The 10,816-nt window shown below is 39.2% G+C and overlaps 1 protein-coding gene across 1 annotated transcript; it reads left to right on the forward strand.

The window, feature by feature from the left end:
* Positions 1 to 4,444: 4,444 nt before the first annotated feature.
* On the forward strand, positions 4,445 to 7,638 carry LOC116251597 (uncharacterized). Its single transcript, XM_031625958.2, has 4 exons — positions 4,445 to 4,603; positions 4,782 to 4,837; positions 7,202 to 7,243; positions 7,324 to 7,638. The coding sequence occupies exons 1-4, from the start codon at positions 4,588 to 4,590 to the stop codon at positions 7,402 to 7,404; spliced, it is 195 nt and encodes a 64-aa protein (XP_031481818.1). The 5' UTR covers positions 4,445 to 4,587; the 3' UTR covers positions 7,405 to 7,638.
* Positions 7,639 to 10,816: the final 3,178 nt, after the last annotated feature.

Here is a 10,816-nt window from a genome sequence, read left to right on the forward strand (position 1 = left end):
ACGTTCAAGGAAATAAGCTTTTTATTTTATCTCTTTTGCAAGAAAATGGAATAAAAGATGCCTGAAACCACTGTTCATGCAAGCTTTCTAGTGCAAACTCCAATGCCCAAGATGATTATCTTGCCCGCTTGTAGGTAAAGCTCTTTTTTGGATGAAGAGACGATGGGGATAGGCGGCCCTTTACCTTTATTGAAAGGTTACGAGCCATTGGAGTCAACATGGGGCTTAAGTTGCACTCGATGATGTTATTGTTGAGTAGATCAATTAATCATAAGTTGGTCCATGCTTATTATTTTCTATAGTTTAAACCATGATTATAAATGTTGTATTTTCTAAGCACCAAATACAAATCATATATCCGGTTAACTTTGGAGATGCTTTATCTTCCTAAAATGGAGAAAGTTGAAGGTGGATTCCAACAATTCCTCCTCCAAGATGTTGACATCAAAATCATGTGACAATATGGAGATTTTTTGTCGTTCCAATGCCAATGGGAATGTGAATAAACATGCAATAGCTTGTTCTTAGAAGAAGAGGAACCTTTGCCCACCACACCTAGGTCCCAGCCCATGTCTTTAGATAATGAATGATCTGATTATAGGAATTTGGCCATTTTCGAATGGAGAACGAATGAACAAATTTTACGATTGCCAAAAAGCAAGACACTTTTTTTTTTGTCTCGTTTCGATGTTGGTTTACATTGCATGTGATTTCAATATTGCCTGAGCTGGACAGGGGTTTGGAGCAGTGGCGTAGCTGTGTTACAAAATATATGTATGTATAATATGCTTATTTGAATCAAATCAATGTGTGATCGAATATTTATTTAAATCTGAATCTGAATATTATCCAATGTTATTTCTTAAGATTAAATCTGATCCAAGTCTGCTTAAGACTGTCCCTTGGCCTGTAGGTCTTTGCACAAAGTTAAAACTCTAGCTCTTCCATAGTGGTATCTCACTCATGGCTCGGGCTCCCTGGAAGGAGGCCTTCTTTGCCCAAGGCCAATCCCAGGGAACAGTAAAGCTTCATAGGGTCTTTTTGTCTAGGTGCAGGTAATCCGCAGCATCCCAAAATTAGTTTAATATATGTATTAATTTTTTGATATATTTGATTGTCATACAGGTAAGTGCTCCAAAAAAATTAAAGGTATTGAATGAGTGCCCCCCTCCTTCCCCTTGGGAAATAATTTCTGGCTCCCTTAATAATTTGGAGTTTATTTGCAATTGTTTTTCTTCCCTTCCCTCACTTAGCCATCAAACATCAAAAAAGTTCCCTCATAAAAACCTTTCTCTAGTTCATCAAACCCCCGCTCATTTTAGGATGATGTGAAATTTCTCCTCTCCTACCATTTATCAAGGGAACTTTTCCCTTGTGACTTTTTCTCTAAATTAATGGAAACAATCAAACGCTACAAGGAGGTGTTAATTTGGGTATTATGCCCATCTGCTGGAAACTCCCAGCCCAGCCTCTATCAACGGGATCACGGTGAGAGTGTGCTCTGAAATCTATGGAGTCCATTAACCCGACGTTGTGGTCCCTCATCAAGCAGAAAATGGACCCGGCAGAGATGTTAATGGATCGTACTCGGCTCAAATGTAGTAAGTTAGCAATTACTGGATGTGACCTGTCGGATATTGCCAGAACTTGTTGTAAATTTTGAGGTTGAATGTACAAAATATAAAACCATGTCCAATTTTTTATCTGTAACCTGATTCATATGCTCCATGGAATTGGGTATCCACCTAATTCAGTAAAAAATGAAAACAAACTTGTACGACATATCTGGATCCAAAGAATTTAATTTGTTACTGCATCTGGCCGTATGCTTGGATTCAAATCGCTTTCCTTTGCAACATTGATATGCATGGATCGCTATCAATCACCACCACCAGACTTTAGATGGTAGAAATGTTGGATCTATCAGTATTATCATGCCTGTGCCACCATGATTTAGCAAACCTCTGAGTTTACTTCCTGACTTTATTAAGGAAAAGAAAAAAGTTTAAACTGTAATCTAACGGAAGAAGATATCTTGGTTACAAACTCGGCCTTTTCGCTAATTAAGAAGATGGTGTGTGTTTGTGTGTGTGTCAGTGGCGAAGCCTGAAAACTTAGTTGAAGGGGCACCTGTTTAGAAACATTTATATTTGAATGAACACTTATATGTGTATAAAAATAAATATTAAATTTGCCAATGTAAAAATAAAGGAAGTTTAAAGAGCTGGTGTGGGCGACTGCCCACACTAACCCACATGTGACTACGCTACTGGTGCCTGTGCGGAGAGCAAATATACCATCTTACAGATGCATTTGGGAACCGATCGATCATCTTATGAACATGAAATGTCTTCCTACCCTGATCACTTAGGTGGTGTTTGAGCGGTGAAGAGCATCGGAGACAAATGTTTTTCCTAAGCAGTCAGAACTGGTACCCCCACTCAAACACCAGGATAAATGTATCTTGATGTTCTCCAAGACCAAACCAAGTTATAAGTGGTTTTATTCCGTATGATATATGATGAGGAACAAAAAATTTGTTGAAGACATTTTCTCTGAGACAATTTCCTTTCGGTTTTGCGTTTTCCAGATGCAGTGGAAAGTGTCCTTCAATTCACAATATCACATTTTTGTGCTTGGGATTGCCAGAATACTGCACAGAACACATTGTTCAGTGGCCAACTTCCCCATGTAATGTTTCTAGATCGGTTGTTGGATTCTAAATCTGGATCTGCCTGTTGATAAGGGTAGTAACCATTCTTTCTCTATCCTTCCTGGTTTATGCATTTGGTAAGCAAGGAAATGTTGGAGACAATGAACGATAGTAAAGGGATGGATAAGAGAAAGATGGTGGCCTAAAAATTTTTCTACCTCATTCTTTTTGTTTCCTTGCGTCTAGAGTCTGTGCCGCATGGACTGAAGGAGTCAGGCCGTGACACTTTTTATGTATCTTTTTATTTTACAGTAGTCACGTACCTTAGAAAATTGTCGCCTCATATATTTAGTGACATTGCCTCAGTTTTCGCCATTGAAAACTTTTGTGCTGTCACTGAAACTAAATGAGTAACGCAAGTGCATGCCGTAGAAATTCAACTTCAATAGCGCAAAAAAGTGCTATAAAAACACCTAGATGCTTTGATAAACAAACAAAGACAGATATCAGATGTACTTTGAGTAAATCATTGCTAAATAGACATGTCAATATATTCAATTTACATCGGATATCTGAGCGAATTATTCTGATCATATATGAAAATTTTAATGTTCGCTTAACAAATCAGAACAAATTCAAATTTAAGAAATGACATCTGATCGGATTCCGATCAAATTTCGTTTGCAGTATCTTATATCCAATACTCTTACATTTTGAAAATCAGCTATATTTGGTTCAAAATTTGGATTTGTGCTCCAATATAATTATAAAAATTGGATTCAGATCAGATTTAGATTGTGAAATTGGATTTTATATTGAGATTTAGATATGATTTTTTTTTGTATCTAGATTCCAAGCCGAATATATGCATATATGAAAAAGTAGATACGGTAAGAGTATATCCGATTGAAACCAAATCTGTTGATATCTCTACTACTGCTAATGACGTTGGCATATTAGAATATTTGAGGAAGTGCAGAAAGCTTATTTATGGCTAATGCGTTGCCTGATTCAAGAGTGGCCAGTACAATACAATAGATTACTCTTTAGTTGACAATGAAGCGTCACTGATTGCACAGTTTAAGTGTCGCAATTAAAATTCGTCAATTTATGATGGTTATTTATCAAACTATACTGCGACGAAGACGATTAAAAATAGATGATGCCCAACTAAACATTAGGAGATCGAAAACTTAGACCGGACCTAAAGTGGCAAGTGTGAAGATCAAATTTACCTTATAAGTTTTTTTTTTTTTTTTTAAAAAAAAGATAAAGAAAAACGACTCTAAATGCTGCAGAATAAAAACCGGCATTTCTCAAGAACATGTGAAAGTGATTAGAAGCATACCAACAAGGGGCAGAATCAAATACAGATTGGCCTCTATTAGAATTCGGATTTCAAAATGCTAACATTTGGTTCAAGTTTAGATCCAGTTCCAAACAAGATCTAACGAGGCAGCATCGAATCAAGATCCTACCATATATTGGCAGAAGGCTAAATATTAAACATATTACCTACGTGTAAAAATTGTACCATCTCATCAGATTGGTTCTGGATCTACAGCAGACCCGAACTTCAACTTCTAGCATTAATATGCTCCTAACCCGTAGACAATTCCGAATCGGAGAACCACGGATGTTGTTCGACTGGATCCACGAATATGTCCAATCTTTTCCAGTTCTCTGCTCTCACGATGAATGGTCGGGTCGGAAATTAATAACTATCCAGATCCATGTACGTGACGTTCGATAGCACGGCCTACCTTCCCAGCGTCGGAATCATTGTAAGCAGGCCGCGGCTATAAATATACCCTTTTCGAGTTCCGCGTTCTCCAGCGAGGGCGAGGAATAATAAAAGGTTTGGGGCTTCCGGTTCGGGCGAGGTAGGCCGGTCGGTGATCTCTGAGCCTTCGTCTTCGCCGTCGCCGTCAACTATGTCGACCAAGCAAGGTATATCGCGTCTTCCCTTTTCTTCCGATTTTTCTTCTTCCCTGTTCCTCATCTTCTGCGTGGATTTGTGGAATTGAAGGAAATTCTGAAAATTTGAAGGCGTACTTTCCTTTTCAATTCGTTGTCTCTTTATTTCTGTATTTTTCTTTTCTGAATCTCTTGGCGATTAATGTTATAGGAGGAAAGGCGAAGCCGCTCAAGAAACCCAAGGCAGATAAAAAGGAGTACGATGAGGTTTGGTTTGCTTCCTTCCGTTGTTGTCTTTTTCTTTCTAACTTCTGGTTTCCCTTCTCAATTTGCTATTTGAGAGGCTTCCGTTTTGGATGTTGGAAGAACGCTTGCATCGTTTTCGTCTGTTGATCTGTTTGCTTGATCTGTTCTTACACCGTTCAGCATTTTCTCTGTGCTGTACGAATTACGTGGTGATGTTCGGTGGCGTACGATATTGTCTTCTTTTTATTTCTCTTTTTCCGCGAGGAGGTTATGTTGCTGGACGATTTTATGTTTACTTTGTTTATGATAATTTTGAGCAGCGTTGCCATGATATGATGAAATTCAGCTCACCCAGTTTGTCTTTGAGATCTATTAGGCGTCCCCAAGTGGTCGCTCTCTTTCCTTTTCTCCATCATCATGCAGCGGAACAGCGTGAACCCTTTCTTGGTTGCTATAGTATCTAGAACGCTCTTTTGTCTTGAAGGGTTATATCCATATGTTCCATTGGGCTACCACAGATATACATACACACCGAGAAGCATTCTAAGCATCCTTGTTATATGTCAGATCTTCGCTTTTATTCAAGGTCCTGTTTGGTTGCATCCGAAATTTTATTTACGGAGTTCTTCAAAAGCTCAGTTTTGCTAGTGTTGGAAAGTCAGTTTTTCTTTTCTTCAATATCTTAAAAACCATCCAGGTTCCAATTTTTCTATATTATTTGGTTGGTTATTTCAATTTGTTGGCATTCCTTTTTGACCATTCAGATAATTTCTCTTATGAACTTGGTTGTAATACATAAGACACCTTAAACCAGATCTCATGATATTACAGGACTTAAGCAATTCAATATAGTCACTGCCCCGACCATTTGGAAGTGTTTATGGCTGGTCATTTGCATTGTTGAGACTTACTATCAGAAAGTTTTAAAATAGTATTTTGAGGTCAGGATTCTGGCCTTGCTTGGTTGCTCTTTGAATCGCTTTCTTCTGGGTGAATGCCAAAACGTTGGAGTGTGGTTGGATGCTGAAGTTTGGTTTAAAGTCTACCAGTAATTTACCTTATGAATTTCTGACTTGTGATCAATCTTGGGCAAAATAAGAGGACATGAAAATTTGCAAGCTTGTATTCTCTGTCTCTTCTGATTTGTGAAATCTTCCATTTAAATTTTGAAATTTCAGAAAAAGATGCATTTTGTGCTGCTGAGGGGAACCTATGATAAAATAATATATGTTTCAACTTTGAATAATGAAATTGAACCATCTCCCATGCCAAAAAATTCAACTTTATGAAGATAAAGCTTAACCCAATGAGAAAGCATGACCTTCTTTCAGTTTTAGCTACTAGTGAAATGCAACAGCTAGAGCTTTTCAACAATTTGCATGATCGACATTCCTTGTTTGACTATTTTTGTATTTTTTTGTTTGATTGTGATTTTAGTCTAGCATATGTGACTGGTTATTGATTGAACGAGAATCAGGCATGTCTGATACTATATGGAATAAGTCTGAGTACCTGCTGCAATGCATAAATGTGTGTGAAATTAACTGTTATACTAGTTTAATGTGTGCTCTTATGGTCCATTCATGTTTTCTTCCTACCTTTGAGTGTTCAAATCTGATTGTTAAGGGCCTAAGGCAAGCAACAAATATGATATAACGGAATGTACATAACTGGCTTCTTTTGAACATTCAGTTTTTTTTTTGGTGTGACAGTTTTAGTCTCGTAATGGTTTTCTGGTGGTCATTTATATTATATCAATTTGATCAATTCATTGACACACACACACACACACATACATGTTCCTTGATGTCTGTATGGAGCTACGATTTATCTGGCCTCAATTTGGTTGAAGTCTAATCATGACATAAAAGTAATGAGAACTTGCTGCGTCTGGAAATGGTAGTATTTCAAGTTTAGACCAGATCAATGATCTCATGCACAAAGTATTTGAAGAAAGGATTTTGCATTAGTTTGATTTTAGTTTTAAGTTCAAGTTCTTAATCTTACTTTTCACGTTGCAATCAATTTCTTTCTCTGGTTGTTACGATGGTTTTCTGTTGGTCTATGTTAAAGTTTTTTTCTAGGCTCTGGTGTACAGATTAATGTATCAGGACAATATTGACATAGTTGAAGAGGTATACTACCCTGTTTCTTCATCATGTTTTTTTAAAGAACAAAGTTCAGCACTCTTAATTCTTAATTAATGGAGGGAAAATTTTATTGGGAGACCAGCTTATATATGGGGCCTTTCTTATCTATACCAGTGTATCTATTGCATATGAGCTCTTGGAAAGACATAAATCTTGCTCAGCGGAGCACTCACAAGATTATGATTTCCCTGAACTTCATCCACGATTAATGTTTTTATGCTGTTGCTTATCGCAGACTGATATGGCGAACATACAGAAGAAAAAGGACGAAGAAAAGGTAAATGCTGCTTGAATTCTATCTGTTGTGCTTTTAAGAAACTTTTGGAGGCGTTTGTTCTGAATTTCATTCTCTTGCAGGCTCTTAAAGAGTTGAAGGCCAAGGCCTCGCAGAAAGGTTCGTTCGGTGGTGCTGGTCTGAAGAAAAGTGGGAAAAAGTGAGACTGCTCGCTGGAGTGTCCGTGGTCCCGTGTGTCCATCAGTTAGCGAAATTGAAATTGATGTCTTGCTTAAACCCCAAAAAGGACATGGGTTATATGTAGTACATTTCTGAATTGAAAACCTCCCCCGTTGTGTCCAGACATGAAGTGACGCAAGCCAGAGGGAACTTAGACTGCTATCAGATGATATTTGTATGATTATGGTTTGCTAAACATGGTTGTCATATCTTGATTAGATCGAAAGATGAACCCAGTTTTCCGGTTTTTAAAATCGCAGAACATTAGGTAACTGATTTCCTACCCAAGGTGCAAAGGCTTCTAGCTTACTGTTACTGGGAAGCTCTTTTTTTACGCCCATTTACATTAAAGGTGTCGTTTCTGATCGGGATTGGTCGCGGGACAAAACCGCCCGTCTATCCTGATCTGCCAAAAAGTCGGGAGATGCTCCTCCGCCATGCTATTTTAAATGGAGATCAGAATGCCACCCAAAAAAGACCTTCATTAAGCTTGGGGTGTACTCTCGTCATGAACCCTTCATCAGGTTTTCTCATTACCGCACTTACGTCATTGATACCGCGTCTATGTCTAACCTGCTGGGCCTCACTGACACCCGGCGACCTAATCTGGCGGCGACCTAATCTATATTTCATCATGCAACAAACGGCAGATCATTTTCCGGTGGTTCATTGTTCTCGTTGAGCCAGGCATGAAGTGGGGTGCTCTTGATCAGAAAAAACAGGTGGGGGTGCTCTTGATCGGAAAACAGCAGGAGATGAACCAGGTTTTAGGGAAAGTGCGGTACATAATTAAACATTGTAAACGAAATAGGAATGCAATGTAGTGTCCTGATTGCAGAGTGTTTTGTCCAATTACTTGTTAGGAATCAATTTCTTTTCTTAGATTGCCTTTCAAGATTTTAGCTAGAGGCACAAGATCTCCATGTTGAGAAATCCCTCAAAACTTATTGAATCAGGTTTTTTCTGTCTTGGAAAAATTCAGAAATTTTGAATCGTGGACACTTCGCTCGTCACAAAATCATGTTTAAACGCGAAAACTGACTACTCTGAGGTTAATGTTTAAGCTTTTTATGACATCTAAAATAAAAAAAATAAATGTTAGAACAGGGGTCGGGTCTTATTAAAACTAACTCTCAATTTGAAATACTGACATTGAATTCCAACCCAAATTCGAATTCGAGAAAGAATTAACGGAGCGGGGTTGAATCTGCGTCCAAGTATAAGCGCATTCTGTTATAAGTGAAACTGTGGAACGGTAAGGGCAAAACAAACTTAACGTGTAAAATTGCACTGGCAATCGTAAATGAAGTAGATTTGACCACACTATCTGCTCGTCCAAATAAAAATGTAAACTGACCATCACAGTGAATATGTGATAAAAATCTTTAAAAATTGTCATAAGTTTTAACCATGCTATTTTATGTTTCCAAGCTTCTCCTGGTGTGACCTTTGTACAGCTTGGAGCCTCCTGACAGATAAAAGAAAATCTTAAGAATCATGAATCGGAAATAACAGTATAAATCCACCTGCGGGTGAACGAGCAGAACAAGAAGTTTATATTGTTGTTTGGGAAGACGGGAAACTTTAGCAAACGAGGTGAGATTCCGGGATTTTGTTTTCCTGCATAGGCCGTTTGATAAGGTGGAAAAATACTGTGGAAGCCAAACTTCTTGTTTCTTATGGTTCCTACCCTCTCCCTCTCCTCTACCCTCTCCCTCTCCTCTCGCCTCTCGCCCTACCCTCTCCCTGTCTCTCTAGCGCCCTCTCTCGTCTGACCCTACCCACCGTCGCCGGCACCGCCATCTCTCTCGCTCGCTCGCTTCCTCACTCTTTGGCCCTACCCTCTCTCTCTGTGGCCCCGCTCAGCCTCCCTCTCTCTGTAGCCCCGCCCAGCCGCCCTCTCTCTGGCGCCCTCCCTGAGTCTCTCGCCCGCTCCCTCCCTCTCTGGCAGAAGCAGCGGTTTCCTTCTTCCTTCCTCACAAAGGCAGCGGCTTCGTTCTTCGCAGCGGCGGTGGGAGGTAAGATCTCTCTCTTTCCCTTCGTTTTTTTCCCACCCACAAGTTTTTCCTTCAACCCCAAGTCGTAAGGTATGGATCCGAGACCCTCTTGATTGTCGTTCTGTGGGTTGTGTTTCCTTCTCCTGTGTTAATCTACCTCATCAACATATCTCATCGCCTTCCCCGAACCATTTACATCCTGTCATACCGCCGAAATCCCCCCGCTCTGCCATTCGATCCAACCACCCAGATAGAGATCATACGGGCTTCACAAGGTTTCTAACAGGCACGGCGCCGCGGCGTCGAGCCTTGTCCAAGGCTTCTCCTTCCCGCTTCAATGCGGAAGGCTGACGGGCCCTGGATGCAACCCTCTACAACTCCCCACTACGTTGTCGTCGCCCAGACCGTGCTAATTCCACCGGTTGTCGAGGGGCTCCACTTCGCCGGCGAACACGAATAGGAACGGCGGCAATTACCCGAGATCATACTGGTGCAAAACGGTCCTGATTTGAAGTGGCCACACCTATTAGTGTTCTGCAGTCTTTTTACGACCCCTTATCAATGTTATATAGAATCGGTTTCACAAGTTCCTGATTTGAAGCAAACCAGTGTGGTCGGCTTTTCCTTACGTCTTCTGTGAGATGTTCATAGAGGAGGAAAAAAAAAAAAGATATGAGATATATCTGCCATCTTACTTGCCTGTTGTTAATCTGTTGTGATTTAAACTGTTAAGAGCGGAACAGATATGTTTTTCCTATCTATGTTGATTCTGTTTTTGGCACTGCATCACTTCACTATGTTCTTCGTTTTGATTTTACTTCTTTTTACTTGAAAGATGGTTGGGAGGATAGAGGACACGATTACTCATTTAATTAGTTATGTTAGATAACAAGGATGCTGGTCAGTGAACATATCTAAATTGAAGAAACCTGCTGACATATGGGACTGACGAGTTATTTGATTAGGCATTTATGAGCATTTCTAGCTGCCACTTTTTCAGAATGTCTTCTTTACAGTTAAAAAGAAAATAAAAATATAAAATCTTACAGTGCCTGAACTATATCTATTTTTAAACATCTTTACAAGAGCTAAATTAACATTTTTTTCAAGACTATAACAATCTTTTTGTTTTTGAAAATCTCAAACTCAAAGGCACAATGTCCCTTTGCTGTTGCCCCTGCTTAAGCTAAAGAATCATTCACTATAGTCATTCAGTTAAGATGCCCACAGTCTTGTTTTTCTTAAGTTTCCTTAAACATTTGGAACGTAAATTGCGGAAGAATCACAAATAGAAGATCAAATGATTTCTAATGAATATTTCAAACTGTCAAGTTTATCTTAAAGGAAATTTTTGTGGAAAAGATAGAGATAAGGACATATTTAACCACATTTTACAACA

This window comes from Nymphaea colorata, chromosome 3 (assembly GCF_008831285.2).
Source record: "Nymphaea colorata isolate Beijing-Zhang1983 chromosome 3, ASM883128v2, whole genome shotgun sequence".
In the NCBI taxonomy this organism is placed as follows: Eukaryota; Viridiplantae; Streptophyta; class Magnoliopsida; order Nymphaeales; family Nymphaeaceae; genus Nymphaea; species Nymphaea colorata.